At 43.1% G+C, this 25,775-nt stretch overlaps 2 protein-coding genes across 5 annotated transcripts in view; both read right to left on the minus strand.

Moving 5' to 3' along the window:
- The window catches only part of MLXIP (MLX interacting protein), a 47,038-nt gene extending 44,621 nt beyond the window's left edge, over positions 1-2,417 (minus strand). For 2 of the 3 annotated variants that reach the window (XR_004754792.1, XM_035340634.1), the window contains exon 1: positions 1,944-2,417. Coding sequence is in view for 2 of the 3 variants with exons in the window: in XM_035340634.1 (XP_035196525.1) it covers positions 1,944-2,317 (374 nt within the window). In the remaining variant the exon portion in view is untranslated. The remainder of the gene's footprint in view (positions 1-1,943) is intronic. The other variant, XM_035340633.1, reaches the window with a different exon arrangement.
- Positions 2,418-5,548: 3,131 nt separating this feature from the next.
- On the minus strand, positions 5,549-25,256 carry BCL7A (BAF chromatin remodeling complex subunit BCL7A). Of its 2 annotated transcripts, XM_035340617.1 has the most exons (7): positions 25,040-25,239; positions 20,851-20,959; positions 17,191-17,272; positions 13,797-13,893; positions 11,769-11,936; positions 9,710-9,831; positions 5,549-8,924 (listed from the first exon to the last, which is right to left on the minus strand). In XM_035340617.1, exons 2-7 carry the CDS (start codon positions 20,883-20,885, stop codon positions 8,853-8,855), a joined length of 576 nt encoding a protein of 191 aa, XP_035196508.1. In that variant the 5' UTR covers positions 20,886-20,959; positions 25,040-25,239; the 3' UTR covers positions 5,549-8,852. The 2 variants fall into 2 exon arrangements, with proteins under 2 accessions (XP_035196508.1, XP_035196507.1); XM_035340616.1 differs by lacking the exon at positions 20,851-20,959 and having other exon boundaries at positions 25,040-25,256.
- Positions 25,257-25,775: the final 519 nt, after the last annotated feature.

The following is a 25,775-nucleotide window of genomic DNA, read 5'->3' on the forward strand; positions in this document are numbered from 1 at the left end:
GGTGATCTAGGAAATCTGGAAAAACTTTTCTTTTGCTAGCTCATTGGTAAAACTAATAGATAACAGAAAATTCAGCGCTTCTTTTTAAGACTTTAAACACTGAAATACTAGCAACGGGTGTCAAGCGTAAATACATACAGCACACAGCTCTGTTACATCAACTTCCTTGTTTTTATATTTAACATTGCTATCACCCAGCTCTAGAAGCATGCTTAGTTAGCTCATGCCCCTTGTTGCTGGCTCTGCAACAGCCACAGACCACATTTCTTCACCTTTTTGTTCTGCAGGTTTTTTGTTTTTTTCCATTTTTCTCCTGGAGTGAATTTCTATCCAGCAGTGGCTGTAGGAAAAACGTGCACACGGTATCTGCAGGTTTTGTCAGTGCTGAATCAGATAATAAGGAGGAAGGTGCCACAGAGGCAATACCAACTACAACATCCCCATAAGCCAGCTCATACACCTCAAACCAAGCCTGAAGCACGGCAAAGGAGGCAGCTGCTGTTCACCTGAGGGCCATGTGCTCCCTGAGGAGAACACGGACAGAGACCACTCCTAAGGTACAGAGGTTCAGCCTCCATGCTCCATCGACCACTCTTTACATCATCACGTCTCCCCATTTTGCACCTATGTTCATCACGGTATGATGTAATGGTCTCGCTTTTCAGAGACAATTTTACAATCTGTTAGGCAATTTAATAATTTAATAGTAATTATCAGCAAGCAAACACTCAGGTACCCAAGTAGAAAACATTAAGAAACTGCTTTTCTTTGGCAACCTCTAAGACGACATTTTCTGCACCTTGCCTCCTTGTACAGCCACCAAGAAGGATAAAATCCTTTCTGCCAAGATAGATTTGGTTAGATTTGGTGCAAAACATATGCATCTGTAACAGATTTCAGCACTGCCAAATTTACATCACAGAATCCTCCTTTTGATAGATGTGATCCTCAGCCTTCAGATCCCAAGGATACACTAGTGGAAACCCAATGTAATAAAGCAGACCGAGGCCGATGAGCAGACACACGTGAGGAGCCTAGTTCTGTCGCCGGCAATACTTTTGGTTCCTCTGCATTTTCCTTTCAGCCTGTACAGTAAGGGCAGCCTGGTTCATTTTTAATCAAGTGTTACAGTTTTATTTTCCTTCATAAACGCCAAGATTTTACATCTATCTTTGTATGCGCCTATCTAAGGCTCACTCACTTGCCAATAACTAATAACTCGTGTGACTAAAAGGGTTATTCACGTTACGTCTTCTCACTACACGTACAGAACAGACGCTTCTATTGCTTCCTGTTCACTTTAGAAAAGATGAAAACAGAGAAAAGCCTCTGTAAAATGAACAAAGAATAGAGAAACGTGGGGTGGGCAAAGTTTGTTTCCTTTCACCAAGCTAATATGGTTCTTATAAAGGAAGATAAATCTTTCTGTTGGTAAGGCTCGGGGGAGCTTTCCATCCTTCCTTTTAATCAACTTCCAAGCCGTGCCTAACCGAGGGCATTGGCGTGGATCCCCTTTTGCTGCACCCCACGGAACAAAAGCTGCAAGCAGACGCACATCTTTCCAAAACACTCCTGTTCCACAGCTCTGCCTCCATTTTGGAAGGCAGACAAAGGGAGCAAACGTGAAAATATCGGGATATCTCACTAAAGAGACAAAAACCAAAAGCGAAGCGTGGGCAAAAGGCACAGATAAACCCAGGAAGTGCTGCTCCCCAGCCACAGCCACCGGAACAAAGGAAACAACGACAGCTTCCACTTGCGGGAACCTGTCACCAAAAAAAAAAGAGGAATTCCACCAAAAGACCTGCGAGGCGCCTCACGGGCACCCCCGGGGCCTTCCCCTCAGCCTCCAGGGCACCGGGGGCTCCCTCCCCAAGCCCGGGGGATGCTGAAGCGATGGGGTCCGGGCCCCCACGCCCCTAAGGGGAGCCTCCAGCCGGTACCTGTAGGCCAGGGACATGCACTCGAAGAGCTTCGTGAGGGAAGCGTCGATGCTGAGGCGCCCCCCGGCGCCTCCGCCGCCCCGGGCCGCCCCGAACTGGTAGGTCTGGCAGGTCTGCTCGTTGACCGTGTCGAAGTCGTAGCCCTTCTTGGGAGGGTGCTCGCTGTGAGGCGACGACACCATGAAGTGGCCCGAGTGGATGATCTGGGGACCCGGAGGCTGCCCCCGCCGCGGCCCGCACCGCCGCCCTCCGCCCGGCGACGAGGCGCCGCCGTCGTCCGTGTCCGACGAGTCCTCGTCGGGCTCCGTGCGGGGGGACAGCGGCCCCGCCGCCCCCAGGAGCCGCGCCGGCCGCATGAACACGTCGGCGGCCATGGCCCCGCTGCTGCTGCTGCTGCCGCCAGCCCCCGGCCGAGCTCGCCGCCCGCTCCTCTCCGCTCCGCGCCGCCACCGCCCCGCTCCGCCCCGGGCCGGCCCCCGCCGCCCGCTTAAAGGAGCCGGGGCCGCCCGGGCCGCCTCCGCCCTTCCCCCGCCGCCTGCACCGCCCCGCTGCCGCCTCAGCGCCGCGTCCCTCAGCGGCCGCCCGCCCTGCAGCGCCCCCTCAGCCCCGGGGGCTCCCCTCGAGGCGGTTTTTCCTCAGGGAGCGCTGCCCCCGAGGTGGTTTTACCTCAGGGAAGGGCCCGGCCTCCTGGGGCAGCCCCCGGCCCTTCCCTGAGGAAAACTCGCAGCCCGGTTACAACAGAAGATTTCAGTGCAAAGGTTTGGGCCGTCCTGCCCACTCCCATGTACCCAAAACGGCTCTTGGCTATGACTGGCACCCACCCTTACACCATCACGGAACATCCGCATGAGGCATCCAGCAGCCTTGTGTCACCAAGGAAGGGGAGGGAGGACACCATGTCACAAGGCCCCCACGCCATGCTGAGGCTGCCCCTCAGGGCTGTCCCCACTCCTCCTGGGGAATCACTGGTGTAAAATAGCCAGCGTGGCACTTCCACCCCGCTAGAAAACTTCATGAGGTGTGAGGTGGTGTGTGGGGAAGCCTCAACTAGAAATGCATAACCACCTCTGGCCAAAAGACTGAAAAGTCTGAGCAGGCTGCGGTCATGAGGAACAGAATCATCACGAGGTCTTTGGCAATACACTTCCTCAGAAAAACAGCTGTAAGCTGGGGGGAAATTTATAAACCTAAGAGACACAAAGAACAGCTGAGAGCTTGCCGAAGAATGTTGATTACGCTAGAAGTATTTCATGGCTTTAGACTATCTTTAATATTGAAATTGTTTATTGTAGACCAGAGGCAATCTGCAAAAAAGCCAGGGCAGCTACAGAAGTAGCAGGGGAAGCTGCAAAGGCAGCTGAAGGGGTCAGCCTGGAGTCGTGTCCTTGCATTGATCTAACCCTGCATGACAGTGCATGAAGTCAGGACAGATCGCTGTTTTTAGGAAAGGAGTGTTGAGCTAAATATCTCCCCACATATGAAAGGAGCAGGAAGGCACCATCACATCATGTGAGGGCTGCAACCGAGAGAAGCCTTTAAAATCAAGGCTGACATTTAGCTCTTGGTCAACACTCCATATGACTACAATTTTTAAGAAAAAGCCATTCATAATTTAGCTTCAAAGAAGCTGATTACTGCTAGCTTAGGTTAGCGGCGGTGGTGTTCAGAAAGAATAAAAAAATACCACCACCACCACCCACAAAGCTATCTCCCAGCAAGACATCCTCATCCGTACTCCAAGTGCAAAAAAATGAAAGTATTCCAAAGCAACGTTCAGAGTAAACCTTGTAAAACTGGTTAAAGTTTGTTAACGTACCTGAACTAACGAAACCTCACGACTACACATCAGTGGCAGCGCTGGCTACAGTACTTTCACAACAGCCTGCACACTAACCTTGCAAGGGTGGCTTGCTTACAGATTTATTTCTTCCTGTATGGAAAGAGGTAATTTGTTAAAATGAAGTTGCTAGGTAGCAACGTCATTTCCAAAGAAGTGTTAGTAGTACACCAAGCCATTATTTAAAACAGGGGCAGCAGTTTTCAGTTTAGGGTTTTAAGAGCGGTTCAAGGGTTTTCTCCTCTAATCATCCTCAGTGCAAACACCACAGGCACAAGGGAAGATGCATCCCTTAAATACATGCTTTGGAGACAGACCTTTTGACTTTGGGTCACCAACAACAGTTCCAGGAGGCACAGGGAAATACTAAGGGGCCACAGCAGCATCTTTTGGCTGTGATTTTTCTTACTGTTTTTAGCAATCCACAGTGCAAGGCACAATGTCGTGGGTCCCCATCTTCTGCTGCTGCTCCTTCACCAGAGCAGGCTTTTTAGGAGGAAACAGCCATTTACTTAGAATTCAGCTGTAACACACATTGAGCAGAGAGACATTCGAGCTGTTTAAAAATATACCTGCAGCGTACTCCACACCACTTAGCGGTAAGAAATTATCCTTCTAAATCTACAGACAGGAAGATAAGCCTTCCCATTTTGATGAGGAATGAGGCACAGGAGCTCAAGGAGACTTACTGCCCATCCTGCTCCCAGTCAAACCACGGGGCCAACCTCCAGCTCCGTACCCGGCTTTCTAGGCTGTGCTGTTGCTCACTCCTTTACTGGCAGAAGCCTTACCTGCTCAGTCTTTTACTTCTGGGACCTGCCTTTAATTACACCCTTATTCATACCCATTCTTTTCCCCTCTCTCCCCGCCCCCCCCCAGTTCCACCCTACCCCTTGTAATTCTGCTGATTTAATTCCCTAATCCATAAAAAGGGAAAAATAACATATTTTTTTTTCCTCCCAGGGTAGCACACTGAAGTGGTTCATACGAGGATCCCATGAGCACCCCATTAAATGCAAGGGAGGCATCAAAATCAACCAGCCGGGAGCAGGCCAGCTGGCTGTAGCTCCCCATTCCGGCAGCAGCGAGCCAGCACAGCTGCCTGTCAGACTGTGAAACTACTTTGGGACAGAGCACAGGCAACACTGAAAATAACCAGAAAACTTTACATCCAAACTGAAGTTACCACAACACCTTAGCTGACTACCAAGCCCGCAGTAAGCACCTTAAATTACCAAAGTATTCTGCAGGCTGCTGTAATTACATTGCCCATATTTATTTGTTTGCTGCTGTTAAATTACCCCCACACCCAATCAGTGTCTTGCTAACACATCCAACCAACTTTGGTCAAATCAAGTGAATCATTTTACACGTTACCAAATAAGACAACACCATAGAACGCACATTGTAAAAGACTATAAAATGGGAATTTATTTTAAATTTAAAAAACAAAACGAGATTATGTTTCTTGATAAAAATTATTCACACAGCATTCATGTTGTGATTTTTTATTTTATTTTTGAAATGAAACCATTGTACATTGTACAAACCATAACTACCGATGGAATAAATAAGTGAAAAATTATACTGCTGTACAACACACACACACACAAATCATAAGATGGAAAACGATTAGGTATTGAAGAAAACAAAATTCTTTACACCTTCTAACAGGCCCTTAGATATAAAGAACATTCCAAAACATGACAATGTTTATGTATGAAGATAGCCACCCAAAACCAATATTTTATACTGCCTTGTTGATTTTTTTTTATTTTTATTTTTTGTCGTTTTGTAAGTGCCAGCACTTTTTGGAATGTTTAACAACTACTTTCCCAAGCATAAAAATTCCAAGGAATAGTTCTGCTATAAAATGTTTGGCTGAGTAAATCGCTTATTCGGAAGGCCTTCCCACACGTTCCACAAACTCAGCTAATTTACTTGCTTGCTTCTAGTTTCTTTTTTTTTTTTTTTTTTTTTTTTCCCGTAACTGAAGCTCCAACATTCAGCATTGTAGCAAGGAAGCACTTCTTGATATTTGCACTATTTCTAAAACATTAGCTGTATGAGAACTTTCAGTCATCTTGAAGAAAATTACATCTCTCCTTCTGCTCCACGTCTCAATGCTTTCAATAAACCCTTTTACAGTGAGTTCATAAAACAAGTTTCTGGTAGAGACAGGTCCAAGCCAAAAAAAAAGCTGGATTTAGATCTGGTTTCAAACCTCAGGGTGGTTTGAATTCCATGTTCTGGTTTGGTCCCATCTGTACTTTCTGGCATTAAAATGTGTTTAATCACATCCGTTGGCCCATAAATGTTATCAGGCACTTCAAAAAAAGACTAATAACAGTCTTATACACTATTTTGGATTTCTTCATACCAGGTAATGTCAAAGTCTCTTTTCTTAGAGGCTGACAATAACAGGTCTAAGGAACCCAAATCTATCTGCTTGTTCAGTTGTCTGTTGTCACTAGAATCTCTGGTTAACAAAAAAGGTTCTGAATGTATCCTGTATAAGCTGTAAATAAAGCATTACTAGTTCAGAAATAAAGCCTCTAGGAATATGATTATGATGCCTTATCTTGTAAGCCACAGAACAATGAACAGTTCTGAGCAGAAGCCACAGGAGAGAAAAGGAAGTTTATAATTAAACCTGTTGATGTCAATAATGCCAATAAATGTTTCTATCTAATGAAAAATTTGAGGTATTTTTAGTGCTATTTATATATTTTATTTCTTCCTAAAGTACAGGAATTAGTTTCTAAACAAAAAGTCTATTTATTCCCTTGGAAACTTCTACAAAATTAAAATTAAAAACTTGCTGCGATGCACCTGATAGGGATTAGTAAAAATGACTACTTATCAAAGGTGGCATCAGATTTGTTTTGTTTTAGCATTAAAAATAACAAAAAAAGTTAGTAAATCAAAAATATTTTTAAGTTTGAATCTTTCTAAATTTGCCCATTTAATATATCAATAGAACTTCTCACAAAATATCACTTAAATCTGAATGTAATATACATACAAATCAATCGTCATTGACCAGTTATCCACATTTTAGGCATACACACAATTCAAGAGAGAATTCTACCATTTCATTGCATATACTGTGCAAATACAGTTTTTGGCTCCTCATTTCCTTTTTTTTCAGAATGTTAACGGACTTCATGATCAGACCAGAAATCCCAAAAACTTATTAGGGAGCACACTGTTTTCATGAATGATTTGCAATCAAATTTTATTCAGTTAAAATCCAAAAAGTTTATTTCAACACAAAAGAAAAGTTCCGAAACTGAGTGTCATATGTTATTTGGAGTTTAATCCTACAAACATCCTATGGAAGGTCAGTATTGGCTCCCCAATCCTCCCTCCCTCTACGCCCTCCCCCCACTTCCCCATTGTTTTTCATAATAAAGTGGTAATTGCAAACGCAATGCAGTAGTCTAAGTGCAAGCCATTTTCACTATTGGAGAATTCAGAAATAAATAAGCTTAATGAAGAGCTAATTATGAAAATGTATCAACTGGAAGCAATTTTTTCATTTAAAAAAGTATTTACAGTTCTTAGCTTACAAACTATATGCAACCATTTCCATAGCCGTGAGATCATATTTTAAATTACAAGCTCCACCTCTCACACACAAAGTGAAGAAAGACTAAGGGCCTGATCCAGCAACACGTGCGCGCGTGCACGTGCACATGCACGTGTGTGTAGAAAGAGAATTAAAGTGAGAAATAAAGCGGTTCCCACTGATACCAAGTATTTATAACCGGGTGCTCATCCTGGAAGCACAAAGCCCACTGGAAGATCAGGCCCTGGTGACCTGACCTTTGTAGTGGGTCTGCACTTCTGAATGCCACTAATTTGAAGGGAGTTGCACATGCTTAGTGCTTTCCAACCAAGTTCAGCATAAGCACACTTTGACATAATTGGAAAAAAAAAAGAACATTTCTATCAATGATGCAAATACGATGGAAAAAAAACAAGGCTTATTTACAAGACTTGCTCATAGGAAAAAAAAAAATCCCAAATACAGTATTAACCTGGATGACAGAAGTAAACATCTTACAAAGGAACAGTACAATGAAATCCAGTTCAGTGAAAACCTCATATCAAAAAAGACCAATTGAAAGTAAATTCACTGTGCATCAATCCCTTTGATCCTATTTATGTACATAGTGGAACTCTTCTGTAAAGCAAGTTGTACCCAGTACAGAGATCTGGACCTAATACGCAAGTATTTTAACTGTTGTGTTATAGTATATATTCAGATCTGGACTAGAAATGGTAAACAGATCATGTTAACTTCTGATGAAGTTAAGTATTTAGAAGACCAAATTTACAGTTGCGAATGCCATGCATTCAATAAAAGATCTCCACTATAGCTGCTAAAATAATATATCAAGCTCCTTTTTCTCCTTGGACTCCAAGAGTGAAAATGGCTTCCTGATCTGTATTTATTAAAATTTAAGCACCAGGGATTTAAAAATTAAAAACAAAACAAAAACCCCAAACAAAAAAAAAAAAAAAAAAAAAAGGAAAAGAAAAAGAAAAAGCCTCACTACACGGCATTATACAAACATAGGCCACTTTGCGAAGGAGACAGTTGCAAAACAACTTTTAAAAGTTAAAAGTTAGCACTGTTTTCAGAACACAAGGCACAAAACAAAAGCAGACATCACGCCAGAACAATGAACTTCACATGAAAGCTAATACCTGACCTGTACCATCCTTAAATATCTTACAATGTTAAATAGAGAAATGAAAAAAAAAATACAGCAGCAACATAATTGTAATTTTGACTTTAGAAACAGTGCGTAGACCCCTCCTGAGTTGTTTACTCCAACCATTTCAGAGACAGTAACTTAAAAGTTCTCAATGTTTGTTTCACAGGAAAAAGTTTTCAGTGTCTGAGAAGTTAAACCTTTGTTAGGCTTTCTTGGATTTTTGCTTGGTAACTTGAAAAGTTAGGAGTTCTGTCCTCATCCAAGAGAAGATGCTTAAGTAAGGTTGTTCTATAATTAAGCCCACTGATGTACCTTACGTAAAAACTGACCAGAAAAATCTATAGTCTAAATCTCTTCAACGTTTTGTTGGGAAGCCTCTACTTTCATCTTTTTAGAAGGTGGCACTCCTTCAGAGTCCTTAATGGTGGTGGGGGGAAAGAAAAACAATCATGTTATCATTGCAGTCCATTTCAGGTGCCATAAACATCAAACAAGAAGCAAGAACAAATTCCCTGATGTGTCATTTGTGAAATGCAAAGCATCCCCGGAGACAAGAATAACATGACCAAGTCAATTTGCTTCCGGAAAATCACTCCTCTACTTACATCTTACTTCAGCTTCTTTACACTTGCGTCATCTACTGACAAACAAAATTCTAGTTCCGGGCTAGAAGCCGCAGGGAATGTTCCAAGCACCAGCAAGGCTATACCCGACTTCCCTCAGCTCCACGTGAGAGCACAACCCACACCAAGTGCACATGAATTTGTTCCCGCTGTAGCAAAAGCAACCTCTACAGGACAGAACATGGAATGTTTTGAAAGAGCAAGGTGTGCACTGAAACAAGCCAACCACACAAGAGGATAACCAGTGGTCTGAGCAGTGCTCTGCCTAAGGATCAGTGTGAAGGGGACAATTACAATGATAATTGCTTTCTCCCACCCACCTGGAATTTTTCAGTATCCTCAGTGAGAAAAACATCAGAGCACTTTGCCCATGGGATCTACAAAAATTCCCATTCCTACCCACTGTATGAGTTTACTTTTATAGAAAGCATTTTATGCCTGAATGGTCCTCAAACACACTTTTTCAGTAGGTTATGAGGAAATGAGCCTAAATATACTACTGGCCTCCTTACATTTGCTTTTTGGTAAAAATGTTCTTTTCGAAATCCCAAGTAATCGGGCTTTTGTGCATAAGGTTACCTGAGAGTTTTTAGATGCCTCTGTAATTATATCGTTTTCCCCAGAGGACTGAATTTCTGCTTTCTCTGAACTATTCATGGAATTTTCCATTGAAGACTGTGAGTTCTGTTCATCGGAGGTATCTGAAATTTCAAGAAATTATTGTAAACACGAGAGCATTCATAGGATGTTTTCTCACCAGCAACCCCCAATCACACAAATTTTGCCCACGTGTAACCACTAATGATAACACACATAATGGTACGAATATAATGAATTAAGGATAAACTCCACGATCAAAACCGCTGGCTGCTGCCACTTGAGACCTTTGCCTTCGTGCTGCTGGCTGTGGACAATTGCTGGAATCAGTCCCTAGAGGGAGCTAAACTCGCACGCACCCTGTAACACAGAACTGTGCAATGCTATCAGCAAGCAAGTTTCAACATAAACTTCGCTAATGGGCTGAATGAATACAAGGAAAAATTTGAAGCATAAGAGGCAGCTAAAGAAAGGGCTGAATTGTGATAATTAGTGGACCAAAAACTGTGTAGCTTAAGGCTAGAGAGCAAAGTTATATTGCTAAATTTTGATTCAGATAATTAAAATGCACTTTTTTCCCTTGATGCATTTAAGATAAACTTTAGAAATTCAGCTAGATGTCTTAATCATTAAGGGTGTAGAATTTTCAAGTCTGGTGAATACTTGTGAAGAAGTCATCCAGCTTGTTACAGCTCCTACCGCTTCCAACATTTTTTGTTCTTTAAAACAAAAAGAAAACCCACACCTGTGCTTGCTCTAAAAGCAAGACTTACTGTAGTTAACGTGAGAGAGATGTACAAGGTCATTAACCCTACCCTGCTGAATAATGTCACAGTTACAGGGGTTCTATGAGATTAACACTTTGGTGCATTATTTAATACATTTTTAACACAGCATATTACCAACAGAGAGACCATGTCAATAAGGAGTGTTTTTTGCCATTACTTCTCCCTTTTGTTTTACAGTAACCAACTCTGGAACTAATCCAGAGAACGGGGTACGATTTTCCTTGAATCTAAATTTAGTCAGGGGAGCATGTGCGCTATGTAACAGCTTCACACAACCGGGTTCAGACAACATTAGACCTAGGAGTAAATCCTTACAGTTTACTGTATCACAAATATGCTAGTTTAGATTGTCTCTGAAGGATATGCCGTGCTATTTTATTTCATTTGTCAAAATGTAACCCCCCATGAACAATGACAACTTTCACATACTTCACCGTTCTGGTATTACCAAGATAAAAGCTCTAAATTTAAATTGGTTACTGGATCCACTGAGCTAAGAACGTAATCAGGAGGGCATAATTTAATTGCTTTGCTATGGGAAGAATTTTGCAACCCAATAATTAGAATGGTGTTAAGGACATTTTATCTGTTATAATAGGATAAAGTCACTTATCTTTCAAAGAATATATATACTGAACATGTTTCAATTATCCAAATACCATTTGAAGAATGCGGTTCAGAACAATCTCTTAACCCCACATGTATTTTTCATCTGTGTACAACTGCAATACAATATTGTAGCTCTATTAAAAAACGAGGACAGAAATCAGAACTAACTTTTGAATAAGCAACTAACAAGGTTGAGAGAAAGATTACATTATACTTTAAACGATTAAAAAAATAAATAGCTTTTAAAGTATCTCACCTCCATTTTACTTTCACACTAGGTAACAAACATTCCCAGACCTACAGAAGTAACACTTTCCAGAGTTTGTGAGATTAAATGGAAACAGACCTTTCAAACGTTACTTTGAAAGAAGAAATAATTTAAAACAGATTATGACAATGATAAACTAAGTATTTTGTTTGTTTCCTCTCTGAAATGACTTTGAATGTCAGTCTGACCTTTCCTGTTGTATGGAAGAATCATGGTTCGGCAAGAGAGATTATGGCCCATTTTCACATAAATGCTGAGAAGTCAGAAGCCATTTATTTCAAACAGTTATTATTCAGTTCTTAAAATGGACAAGCAAATACATGATACCAACATAAAGGTTTTTTTGTTTGGCTTTAAGGATGGTCTTTCAGCTTACCTTCTGAACCAGGCTGCTCCTTTGCTTCTGTCTGAGTTTCATCAGACTTTACTTCAGTGCCATCTGCTTGTGTTGCCAAATTCTGTTCTGGTGCTGGACTTGAATTGCTACTGTTTTCTTGTTTTATTGGAGAAGCATCAGCTATTGAACTCTGGTTGCTATTGTCATCTGTTAACAAAAGAGTTTAGAACAAGAAAGTCCAATTTGAAAAGATCTGAATGAAAAGCACACCTTAATTCTTCCTTTTTTTTTTTTTTTTTAATTTTTATTCCCTGATAACACAGGACATAGTCTAGCTTGTTGGAGTTGAAGTTCAGTAGTAGTTACGCTAACTCTGTATCTAAGCTTATTACACACCAACACCGTCACAACTTCTGCTTTTGCAGCCTATGCTGTAATTAGTTTTCTAGCAGTTACTAAAAATCATACAACTTCAATAAAGGTGCTTTAAATAACATTATACAATAACACCAAGAGTGTTTTCCTCAGATTATTTCCAAAGAACTTGGAATTTTATAATGCAAGGAACACAGATCAACTGAAGCAGTAGTCTCATGTTATAGCCCATCTAATGAAGGGCCAATTAAATGTTCATGCTACAGATATCCATCACTGCAAATCTCTGGTTTTTAAAGTGTCTTGAAGGTCAAAAAAGTGCACGCTGCTATCAAGGTAAAATGTACCACCCAGTCCTAATACCATTAGTACTTTAGCGATAGTTGTCCAGAATACTCACTAGCCTCAAGAAGCTGGATCATGAATGCTTTCTGCAACGCAGATCATGTCTTTGGACTTAACAAGAAATGTCCTGCTTGTACCCTCTTCTTTGTGAAAGCCAACGACGGTGGTTTAAATATCTCAGCTAATACTTTACTGATAGCACTGGGGTGCAGCTTCCTGTAATCTTTAATCCAGTCTAACCATGGGGAACTGAGACAGAAGCCCCTGATCCCTGAAGAAAACTAACCCAGCAAACATTATTAGTTAAATTACTAGCATGTAAGCTGATCTACCTCCTTCTGCATCTGTACAATCATTACATCCAAAGGACTTCAGAAATGCATAGCCAGTGATGGGATAGCCATTTCTTTTCAGGGTAGCCTGAAGATAAGATTAAGCTTATCATGAAATTGTACAGTATGGCTTAAAAACACAAATGATATATGATTAATAAAGCAAGTATTATATTCACTTCATGGTTGGGGAACAAGGCTTAAGAAAATTAAATGATCTGACCAAGGCAAAAGCTAAGAAGTTGGCAACACTGATGAAAAATTAATCCAGTCTGTGAATATCCCACTCAATCCTTTAATCGCAAGATCGTTCTCATTGCAAACACTGCAAAAAAAATAACTAAGAGGCAATAAAAATGCAAATAAGGCTGAAATGAAAAAATTAAATCCTGCCAAAAAGTGACCCTCTCTTATCAGTTCAAACAGTGCTGCATTCTCAGCCACAATTGCTATCCAAATATATAGAAAGTAAAAAATCAGAGCTGTACAGGCTTCTCTGTAAAAAAAATACCATGCTGATACTCAACAGTCCACACTTTTTAAATTGATCTAATAGTGCCTGACTGGCAAGCAAAATGTTTTCTTAACCAGTTAATTTCATCAAATTGAGGGAGAAGGAAGACAAAGCAGCACCACAGCTTGCTCTCTTGGCTCTTGCTTATTTTTTTTGACCTGACTCACCTACTCCATTAAACAAGTACAAAACCTGCACAAGTGACGGTGCCACTGAAGCTTTGGGGGTGTCTCCTAGTTCTTCAAGCAGCAAGCTTGACAGAGTTACTTACTTCACCTAAGTAAGAGTATATAGCATTTGGGTAGCAGATATTCACAGTTTTATTTTCACATCTAGCTCTGCCACCAATTTTTCCCCCCAAATACACAGCCCAAATAAAAATGGCATTTAAACAACCGGTGGTACAGCCACATAACAGAAGCGCAAGGTACCAAACTGGTGTTAGCTTCTCCTTTCACAGCAGCATAATAGGGTAATTTGGGCTGACCTTCTCCCACTCACCATGCATGTCCATCATCCCTGGAGAGGAGCTGTTCTCTGGAGTGGTCACTTCAGAGCCACATTTTTCATCTTTGCCTTTTTTCTTATTCTTATTTTTCTGAAAAACAAAAGGTACCACAAACAAGACTATCACCATGAAAAAGACACAAACATTTCAATATAAAGCCCTTTCCACTCCTTGCTTCTGTAAGCATCTCGCTTCATTTCAAGTGAAAAACACCAAGGCGATCATCACTGATGTTACCAATATTGCATTAGTCCCAGTAATCGCAGAACTGCTTTTCTAATTGACACAAAACAACATTCTTCATGACACAAAACACTAGCCAGAAGTTCTAGTAGTTGTTAGTACTTAAACACGTTTTTCATCATTAGGCCACAGCACGGTTCTTGGAACAAGCACAAGAGTTCTCAGTGCTACCTCTCATTCTGCAAGCCCAGAATCAGAGGCACGATGATTAAATAACTTGCTGAAACCGAGTCAGAGAACTTGGGAGGTGTTGGCTGCTAACTTTGTACTCAGTTCAATGAGCCACAAAAGCAAGGTCAAAAGAATCTCTGCCACAATGGGAAAAAAGAAGCACACTAATCAGTGGCAGGGACAAAGATTCACAAGCTACCTGATTTCTGCCTGTTTAACTCTGCTCACTCTATGTTTTACGTATATTAACACACTACTGCCTAACTCAGGATGTTCTCCCTTTTGTGTCAGGAAGCTTGTACAATGCACCTAGGCAACAGGAACGCGTGCACAACAGAAATAATGACAGATCTAGAATTTTAAAACTAAAGAGCCAGCTTTTTACCTCTTTCTCAATGACCAATGCTGCAGAAACCTTCTCTTTCTCTATACCTAATGCCGTTTCTTCGTTAAAATTAAAAGATGGATTAAGAAAAATCAGACTGCCTAAAACAAAGAGCATAAACAAGACAGTCCTACAGGGACAATAGGTCACAACGTGCTCAGGACCAAACAACAGTACGGACTGCACGCCTTAAAACAAAGGAAGAGACATTGGCATCCATCACGTGGAAAATCTGCGTCTGCTAAGGGATGCAGCATTTTCAATTAAGAGGTGACGTAATCAGTCTCAGAGGAGAAAGAGCCAGCTGCACTGCTTTTGGAGGACCCTGCATGCCTGCTGAGAAGACGATTAAAAGCCTGACTCTGGGAAGAACGCTCAACAACCTCTCTGTTTGGTTAGGACAATGTTCTCCAACAAGGAAGGCAACCACACATAGTCTAAGACTGCAGAAGAAATTCAACAAGTAGGATCTGGAAAGACTTTTTCCTTTATCTCAAATAGATTATTAGGCTTTTAAAACCTTATTTTTACTTCAGAGAGAGCAAATGAAATGACCCGGATTTTATTCCCTAACACATGAAACAAAGGTGAAAGCACACAGGCTTCTCTATTGTTGCAAAATCCAAGTTCAGAGGGGATAATCTCTCTCAGCTTTTCTTAAGGTAAAAGGACACTCTGGGCACAAAAGAAGTAACCAAACTATTTAAGCTCAAAGGTGTTTTGGTTTTCTTGCTGTTTGTTTAACAAAGTGAGGTTTCAAAACAGCCTTCCAAAACTAGTGGGAGGATAGAGCTTAATTCTAGTTCAAAGAAATGTCAAAGTGGCTTAGGAGCAACGTGTGAGGGGGGAAGTAACCTAATCGGTGTTTGCTAAAGTCACAGATAATTTCCGTTTGAAACATGAAGCAATAAAAAAGATCCCACTCTTCTATTCCAGTGAAAAGCAAGAATCCTCCTTCACAAGTGGATGATGGTGGATATAAAAGGATGTCTGTAACAAAAGTAAATAGCCAAGATGACCTCTACCTAGTTGTTGTTTTTTTAATGTATGTACTTTATTATTGTAAGAACTTCCTGAGCAAAATACAAAAACCTTACGACATCAAACCTGCAACTGCAGCTGCAGAACAGCCTCTACTTGGTACAAACAGAACGTGACTGCAGGACATGAAAGGAACTGGTCTTGAACTGCCTCCAGTTCAGCAAATATGAACCAAAACCTGGAGATTATGGCTCAAAAACCATACATAAACATTGCACGTAGAGACGGCCATACAAGCCCCTTCTTGTATGAATTTCTGTTGAGTTTCTGGATGGACTTTCAGAGTTCTGTTGTACCCACCACCATGGAAGCACAGCTTCACTGCTGGAAAATTATTTTTGGAAGACGTGAGCCTAAGTATTTCTCTTTCTCTCTCTCCAGCTTCCTCCCTACCCCACCTCAATCCCCACAATGTCTAATAAGCAATAAGATCAAGGATTGGACAACGAAACAGAACAAACAAGTTTCTGTGAAGGAAACAGGGAAAGTTTCCAAGTTCATGGAGATGCTGCTCATGCTTTGGAGGAGGACAAATGGCAACTCTGATCGTCACAGAAACCTGTGCTACAACCACAGGCACCAAAGAATCAGACTCAAGTAGAACAACACTCATCAAACATAGGTCATGACTTTGGACTGAATCAATTTCGTGACAAGATTGTAACACCGCCTTATCTGAGAACCACCATTTTATACATTTATTAACATCGCAGTTTTCTTCCAAACGGGTCTTAACTCATATTTCAAATAAAGTAAAACCACAAGACAGCCCAAGGAAAGGGCACCAAACTTAGGATGCGTATCCTTTTGTATTGATGATTTACTGTGGTACCATGACTTAGTTTTCTCGCTATAACAATATCTTAATTTATAAAGTGAGAGTAATACTGGAATTGAAAGACAATTTATAAGTCCTACCTACTTTGATTTTTACACTTGTTGTTTTTATGACACATGATTATGGCAAATGAACAGTGCACACTGGAGTATAAACATGATGCGTACACCAAACGCTTACCAAAAAACAAACATTACAATAGAAGCACATGGGCTGTACTGCTTGGGCTGGTTATCTTAACGCAAGCGGTCTCAGTTCCAAGGGAGTTTCCTACCCTTACTTCAAGGTTTTGCGCCTATTTTTCAGCAAAGCAACGGTGATGCAGATACAGTATGTTCTCTGCGCAGTTCCAAAGCAGCTTTCCTTTAAGGCATCAGGCAGAAAGAGAGGAAGCAGAACTGATGTCTTGCTTCCACCCCCACCACTATCGATGATTATGTTGGAGAAAGATTTCAAAACAGTTTCGAGTTGAATTTGTAACAGTTATCTGAGAATTGATTGACTCTAGAAGACTGCCACCTGCTGAACCACCACCAACACTTTTTGTAGAGATCAACATTTTCTCCAGAGCTCTTCTGTCCGAGTGCTTGTGAGACCCACACCAGTTTTAGCTTAGAGACTCAAAGAACTGAGCGTGTATTCTGTTCAGCTTTCCCTACATGCAAGTCTCTACATCTTGAAAAATCCAAGGTATCTGCAGGATACTTACATCATCGACTTTAGGCTCTGTTACTGGTACCCATTTGTAAATCCTTAGGGATGTGTCGCCAACTGTCACCCACTTCTTCTCCCTACAAAATTACAATGCAGGAGAAGTTAAAGTTAAAATTCGTATTCAAAATAAAGTAATCTACTACTGTAAGTTGTCAAGGATTTAAATAGGCTATTAAGTAGGATGATCTCTATTACATCGTCTTGGCACTGCATTGTGCAAATTGTTCTTTGCATTTCAAAAATTTGGTAGAGCGCTGCTAACCTCCAGATTTCTGAGGGCTGTTACTTGACTAGGTGAGTAACTGCAGTAGCAGTAATAAAATCAGGATTAACAATGCGGTTAAGAAGAATAGCTATTGAAAATGCAGATTTAATGCCTACAATTTTCACTTAAGTTTCCAGAGAGCAAAAGAAGTTTTAAACAGACCAGTGTGTTTTGATTGTCGTGAAGCTGTTTAATGGTATTAGAAATCTAAATGCATTTTGACCATCTGAGATTTATTTCTGGTAGAAATTTGCTGCTAGCAATTTAACATTCACTCAGTGCTCCTGTCAGACAACTCTGGAATTCTTTCCTCAGAACCAACAGCCCTACAGGTACCAATCTGTGCTGTGAGGCACAATTCAGACTCAGGAAAGCCTGTCTCTCTTGGGCAGGGGAGGCTGAGGATGCTATTAGAGGGGAAAAGCAGAACCTACAGCACTCTGTGCAGACCCCTGCCAGCCAGCCACGAAGTCATGACATTGACAAATGTGAAGGAAATCTGGCCGGAGGGTGTCACTACATTAGGGGGTCACACAGACACCGAGTGCAGAGATGGAAAGGACGCTGAACGCTGAGTTAAGGGATGAATTCCTTGAGGTCTTTACATGAGAACATTAAAGGAAGGTCCAGAATGCCAGAGAAATTTCATCACATTTCTGAGATCAGTTTTCAGGTCACAGATCACCACTACGGGTTCCTGGGTTTGCAATCTAGCTCTGCAAATGGATCGATTGAAAGTTAACAACAAAGACCAATTCCATTAAAAATTCAGGAACATCTGAAATTAATTTGGCATGAGATCTCAAGCATTTTTGTTATTTCGGTGTTAAAAACACATTTAAATAATAGATTTGGAATCCAGTTACAGATTAAAAAATACTGTTCTTTGCAGGATGGGAGAAGCTGGATGCGACTCCAAATACATGTGTGATAGCTCCGTTTTTAGAAAGGCCTCGCAGAATCAAAAGCAGCCACATTGTACAAATGCCACAAACATCCTCTGTGCTATTTGTTTTAGCTCTTAAAGCCAATCTTATTTGTTTTCCTATTAGAGGAGACACCTTCCTGCTTTAAAAAGAAGAGAGAAAGAGAGAGAGAGAAGCTCTATATGGCAATTTTATAAGTTTTGGATCTGTCCACGAGGATATTTTAATTTAAATGCAAGACTACTTCAGATTCTTGTCTTTCCCACTGCTCTTTTGGAGCACAGTTTTCCCTCTGCGTGTATAGATGCATCCATTTATGTACACTAGATGGCTAAAATATGTCAAGAAACAATTTTATGCTAATAAGGAGCTCTAATACTAGGCGTGATAAAAATGACAGTGGAGATGAGCATGTCAATAATGAGAGCATACTTAATAGTGAGGAGATGATCATGACATAACTTTTTCCTTTTTTTTAAGGATACAAGACAAACTAAACTTATTTCTAGTTAGGAAAACCTTTGAAATTATGGAAATAAAACCAGCTGGGGTTTTGTTTTGGGTGTGGGGAGGAGGTGAACAAATGTTTTTTTTTAAAAAAAAAGAAAAAAGAAAACAAGATTTTAGCCTTTTCCTACAGCAAAATATTACTTAGAGATGCTGCACTGGAAAACCAAAAGTTCAAGATACCTGTTAGCATCTCAAAGCAGCCTCACACAGCATCTTCACTGGACAGACTGTAGAACACAGGAGGAAACCTATATTAGTAACTTTTTCCTTCTATTATTAAAGTTAGCCCTGACATTTTAATCTTTTGAGCTTCTTAAGTACCACTTTAAGTTCTGAAAACCTTCAGCTATAGGGATTTTTTCTGAATTCAATACACAGTAATTCAGACAACAAAGGGAAGAAGGATACTCCGTGACGGCAGTACACCACCATCCAGTCCTGCAAACACAGTTAAAAAGAAAACCCAACACCAAACTGCTGTTATTTGTGTATTTTACATGTGTAAGCATTTGCAGCATGGATGGTTTAAGACCATAAAAGTATTAACAAGAAAAAAGACGACAAGCTCCTCTAAAACGGAATAAAATCATCGGCAGCACAAACAGAAATCTGTTAACAAAGAAACGTAATGACTCTCAGACATTTAAGATCAACAGGGTAAACTCACTTCAGAATTTAAAACGTGTATTGCGAATAAAGCTTGGGGTATTATCTGCAGTATTTACTGTTTTTCCATTAAAAACAAAACAAAACAACACCAAACCCCCAAACCAGTTCTACTCTGAACCCTGCCAAGTCACCAACCCCAGCTGCTGATCAGGGGCATGTTTTTTTTATTCATTTAGAGCTGACAATTTACTTATGCTGCCTGTAACACGTTTGCTAAGTACAAAATACTCTCACTGGCCTATAGCCAGAGCGGGCCTAAGAATTTGTGAGCTCTTGTGCCCCTTCTGTTGTGAAACCCCAATTTCTGCCCATTTTCCTGGCTGCAATACAGCCCTGCTGTTGAACCCAAGGATCTGGAGATGCTGACCAGAACTGCTCCCCCGGTGACTCCAGGCCACCTTTGTCATGAAATCGCTGGGCAAGAATTTGTTCTGCAGGACCCTGCTACACAGCTTGGTCTCTGTGTTGATGGGTGGACTGGAAAAGGTGGAAGACCACCATCAGCCCGACAGCTCATCAGGCTAAAAGCGTGGAAATGATCAATTTCACTTGTCTCCCTAACAAACTCCATAGCTTTAAAAAAAAATAAATAATCATCATCATTTTTTGTGGTTCTAAACCTCTCCAATTCCTCCATGCATGACCCAAGCAGAACACCAATGGAAACGGCAGAACTTAAAATATATACAATAATTTTCTTTGCTTTAATCTTCCACGCTGAAAAGCATCTTAAATATTTCAGTTACAGGCAATTCAGAAACTAGTCAAGGAAACAGAAACAAACCCTTACACGTATCTGAAATGGTGTTAAAGCATTTTAAAATTCCGAACCGTATCTGCACAGCATTTTAAGGACAGCCAAGGATACGTAGGGTAGCCATTAACATCAACACTTCTTTAGTGGTTGTGCCTGAGGCATACTAATATCCCAGAAGTTATATAATTATATACTCAATTCCCCGTTTCAAATAGCCCAAGATTCTTGGATGTATTTATACTTTGTGTTAACACTAAAGCTCCGAAGATGCATACCAAATTCCACGTATAAAAGTAATACACTGGTGAGCAAACACAGCAGTGTATATTACACTTATCCATAAAGTGTCAAGGCAGCTTTTGCAGCAGCAATGAGTGCTAGAAACATTTGATGGCACGGAAACAGAAAGCCTTTACTGCCAACACATCGTCATTCAAGGAAAGGCTTTCACACACGTGTTTGGCTTTTTACCACGACTACCGTTTAGGAAAGTGATGTGTATTTGCACGAGGATTTGCTCCCACATACCCCATCTTCTGTTGATGATCACGAAGTGACGTCATAATGCTGAATTTATCACATCACACTCACTTGCATTGCAACAGAGTTTGGTGACAATCACAGAATTATGACCTCCCTGTGGGATCAAGCAAAGGAGAGAGGGGGATGGGAAAGAAAATGCCATTATTATACACACAAAGTGCTGTCAGATGCACAAATAAAGATGTTTCTGAAATGGAGGCTGGCTTTTCAGAGCACGCCTAGTGCTTTGCAGATGTTTGTCTAGTGACTAACGTGAGGTAGCCCCAGTACACGTGGTGTTTCTTGACCATGCTGCTAACAGAGTGAAATAGGACGTAGCACGACTGGACAAAGGCCACCTTCTGTCTAAGTTCATCTAAGTGTGCTGCAGTAGGACAGTCTCTTTCACTTACACATGCCAGCAGGTTTTTAACCATGTTCTGCTGAGCTCCGCGTTGCCACAGGCAGCTTTTCTTAGAGTAATGACAAACATGGCTTGCATACGACAGAACTCTACCTTTTACATACGTCCAACTTCCACTGAAGTCAGAGAGCATGCTCTGGCTCAAAAAGAAGTAACCATGAGCCAGAAAATCCATATTGCAATTCATCCATGGTAACTGTTTGGAATGCTACAACACTCCGAGACAGCTCCCTCGCACACTGGATGGTTTTAGTTCAGCTGCCCCTCGGCCTAACTCGAGGGGCACGGGGCAGCAGCACGCAGGCAGCCTTTTCCAGAGGCATCACCTTAAGAAGTTCTACCTCCTAACCACTTTTCGGGGTGAAAATCTCTTTCAAGAAGGAAGCAAGGGCAGCAAAATCTGCAGAAGCTTAATCTCAGAGCATTACATACCATATAAAACTATTTTAGTGAGCCTGAGTGGAGGCAAGAACAGAGAAGCTACAGCAGCAGCACTGACAAGTCCTGCTGACTGGCAGCAGCAAGATCCTGGGCACGCTAGCGGGTAGCACCATCTCACCTCCCGTGGTCATTGTGCTCAGCATCTTTTACACCACACGCTTTGCTTTAAGCTCCAGCCCAAGTCATGCCTGGCTCCACAGCCAGCTCTCTTCCATAATAAACACACAGTGCTTCAACTACTGTCAGCAGCCATCCACGCTCACCTCTTCTTTGTGAGGTATTACCACAATCCCTAGATTACAGCTTGCATAAATAGGTCCAAAAAAGGCCAAATGACATACACAAAGGTTCTGCAACTCATCATCGAGTGAACACAAGGAGATTGCCTTGTTCCTGAGTAGGGTACCTACCCCCAGCAGCCACACCATGCCTCCATCCTGAAACTCCATCCTCCCAAGTCAACCTCCTACACTTGCTGGCTACCCATTACTTTTCTTTTAGTAAATAACTGCATTTTCTTTCACTTAAATCCAGCCTTTTTAAGACAAGAGTGTTTCCATTACTTTCTAATGCTGGTTGAGGACACAGGGATACAGTTCTTTTTTGCTCTCTCTTGTTGAGAACCTACTTAGAACTACACATCCCTGTCCACCTTTAAGACAAAAAATAACCCTGTACCTTTTTCAACTCATCCCAGTAAATTTAACTCCTTTTTTTAACTAGACAGAAAGAATTATAAGTATGGTTTAAAAAAAGTTCAAATGTCCTCTTTAGGCCTGAAAATCTAACATTTCTGCCACATAAACACAACGCAACCATGTATTCTGTAAGACACGTGTCTTAGTGTTGTCTAAATTAGAAGCTCATTCACGAGAGTGGTTTAAACAAAGGAGATAGGGCCACATTAATCTCAAGATAACAGCCTAACAACTTCACTGTTTACTACTATAAACCAAGTTCCAGCAACACCAGAAGCGCCCGGCGCTCTACACACAGGAAGATAGGGCACCTGCACCAAAGGGCTTTCTGTAACAATACGCATTTTCCAACAAATGGAGCCTGTGCTGATGGAAACTGACTTGCCATGGGCACATGCAGAGCTGGGGCAACACAGACACACAATAACCTGCACAGCGGGGCTGCTGCACCCCTCGTTTGTGGATTACCTTATGGTAACCCTTATGGCTGGACCCACCAGCAGTTCAGAAGCTCATGGTAAGCACAGTCTGCCTCTCTGCTCGTCTCCGGTACCAAAACTCTCGGTGCACAGGTCTCAGAAAACCCTGTTCTATGAAGTGTTGCATGCAAGGTGTTTCAGTCTTCAGCAGCTGCATTTCCACAGCAGAGCTGTGGATGGCAACAAATTGCTCCTATTATGCAAATGAAACTGCACACTTGAAATTGCCTATGTGGCTCCTCTGAAGATGCAGGAATTGCTCGTGTATAAAGTTCAATTTCACAAGTCTTCTCAAAACATTTAAACCACAAAACACAGAATCTCTCTTGCTAATTTTCCACTGTACTTGACTGCAGGTGGTGGAGGGTGATCATGAGATTCACCAAATTGTGATTCCCTTAAAAGTAGGAAAAATGGTTTATGTAAATACTTGTGAGAGGCACTCACAAGAAGCCACAGAATACTTCTGACAGTGATCAGAAGAAACGCTGCATGATTCTGTACAGTAACCCTTTAAAGCAAGCTGTCGCATGAGGGTTAAAGTGTACAAAATCTATTTATACCGCAAGATTTGTTTTAAAGAGGAAGCCATAGCAACTGACATGATGGCAGACAGCACTTGCCAAGGGAAAAATAAAAAAAAAATCTAGATGTTTTGTTGAATGGCCAAGCTTCTGCCTCTCCTCCTCCCTGAAATCCACAAACCAGAACTCAAATGAAGCACGCTGAGCTCATGAATGAAATACCTACAGACAAAGCACTACAGTCCCACACATCCAGCAGTAAGACTCTCTGATCAAACGTACTGTCACATCACCGCACATCATTCTGATCCTTCGGAGCTGGCCCACTAGGCAGCAAACAGCACTTAAAAACGCCAGCTGAGCCGAAGAGAGTTCCTGAAAGCAACCGAACTGGGATAAACAGGCTCCTTCCTCAGCGAGTGGATTCTCCGAGATCCCCATCCCGTGCCCTGCATTATCGGGCACACGTCCTGCTCCTTTGTCCAGCACCAGCCAAGTGGCCCACTCGTGTGCTCAGGGCTGTTTAAGAGGCAACAGCCCGTTTTGCTGGAGTAGCAGGTCAGTTTATTTCCTTATTTTGCCTTTCTTTGAATGAAAATGAAGAGTTAGCTGTGCGTTATAACAGAGGTGCCCCCTTACTTCGTCAGGTTGGAAACAAAATGAGGTTATGCAGATTAATACCAACCCAGATTTTCCATGGATTTCAAACGTTTGAAAATACTTTAAGATTATGGAACAGAGAGTCAACTTGTCGGAAGAAGTACTCTCTGGAGTCACCCTGGCACCGCTCCCCAGCCCACCGAAAGCACCGGCCTGACCGCGCGGAGCGTGACAGCAGCCGCTTCGCTGTGCCGCCGAAATACCTCGTGTCGCTTTTCAGAAAGCGAGCGGAAAAAGACAAAAGCAGAAAATGCCAAAACGCGCTGAGGGCCTAACAAAAGGGACCCGTTCCACAGGGGGGGGGCAGCCTTTTATGATACTGTTTCACCACAAATTCAGGCGGCAGTCCCGCTCACCCTCTCCGGCCCCGCTTCGGTTTTGTGCTCACAAACCTCGGAGCCTTGAGGGGCTGGGAGAGGAGCGGAAATTCAAGAGAAGCCGTTTGAGTTGTACAGCGGTGTTTTATGTGGTGTGTTTTTTTTGTTTTGTTTTGTTTTCTTTTTTTTTTAAAAAAAAAAAAAAAAAGAGGTTCCTTCGAGCGTTACCCCGGCCTCGGTGCCCCCCCCGGGGCCGCTCCTCAGGGCCCCGTGAGGGGGGCGGCGGGCGGCGGGGAAGGGACCGGGGGCGGCGAGAAGGAGACCGGGGGCTGTGAGGAGAGGACCGGGGGCTGTGAGGAAGGCCGGGGGGCGGCCAGGAGGGCCGGGGGCCGCACAATGGAGCCGCCGCAGCCCTCAGCCGCCGCCGCCGCCTTCCTGTGAGCGGCTCCGCGAAATGGCTTCTGGGCGCCGCCGGCTCCCCGCCCCCCGCGGCCGCCCGGCGGGCTCCGGGCACCGTGAGGGGAGGGAGCCGTGAGGGAAGGGGGGGGGGAGGAATTGGGGCTGTTTTTTGGGGGAACCCGAGGGAGGTTTTGGGGTGCCGAGTTGGAGGAGGAGGGCTGCGCGGGGTCCCGTCTCGGCGCGTCCCGCTCACCATTTGCGCACTTTCTCGATGGCCGCCATCACCCGCTTGATATCATCCTTCGCCCGGCTCCGGGTCTCGGCCCGCACCGAGCGGCCCGACATGCTGCTGGGGGACTGGGGAGGGAGGGGAGGGGAAGGGCGGCCTCAGCGGCGGGGAATGCGGCGCGGCGTCCGTCCGTCCGTCCCTCCGTCCGCCCGCCCGCACGCACAATGCTCCCTCGGCTCGGCTCCGCTCGGCTCCGCTCGGCTCCGCCCGCCAACGGGGCCCGCGCACTGCGCACGCGCGCCCCGAGCTGCCGCCATCGCCGCCGGGGGCAGCCCGCGCGGGGCGGCGCTGTGAGGGGGCTCCGTGAGGGGCCGGGGAACGGCTCGGAGCCGATCCGATCCACTCCGATCTGATCTGATCGGATCGGATGGGACTGGGTCTCTCCCTGCCTGGTCCCCGCGGCTCGCCCCAGCGCTGAGGGGATCGGCGCCGCCGCCTCCCCTCAGGCGCCCCCCGGGTGCGGGGCTCCCCGTGAGGCGGCCGCTCCGTGACAGAGCCCGGAGCGTCCCCGGCCCGCAGGGCTCTCCCTCAGGCAGTGGCTGTGAGGTTTCTGAACTGCCTAAAATAATTGCCGTGGAATGAAGCTGGTTAAAAGTAGAGGGTCTGTTCCGACCCGTCCATGGACGTACACAAACACAATGGACAGTTACGTGCACACTTGGTGCTGGACTTGGTTAACTCACCCCCAGCGCACACCTTT

Source organism: Oxyura jamaicensis, chromosome 15, assembly GCF_011077185.1.
Source record: "Oxyura jamaicensis isolate SHBP4307 breed ruddy duck chromosome 15, BPBGC_Ojam_1.0, whole genome shotgun sequence".
NCBI classification, from domain to species: domain Eukaryota; kingdom Metazoa; phylum Chordata; class Aves; order Anseriformes; family Anatidae; genus Oxyura; species Oxyura jamaicensis.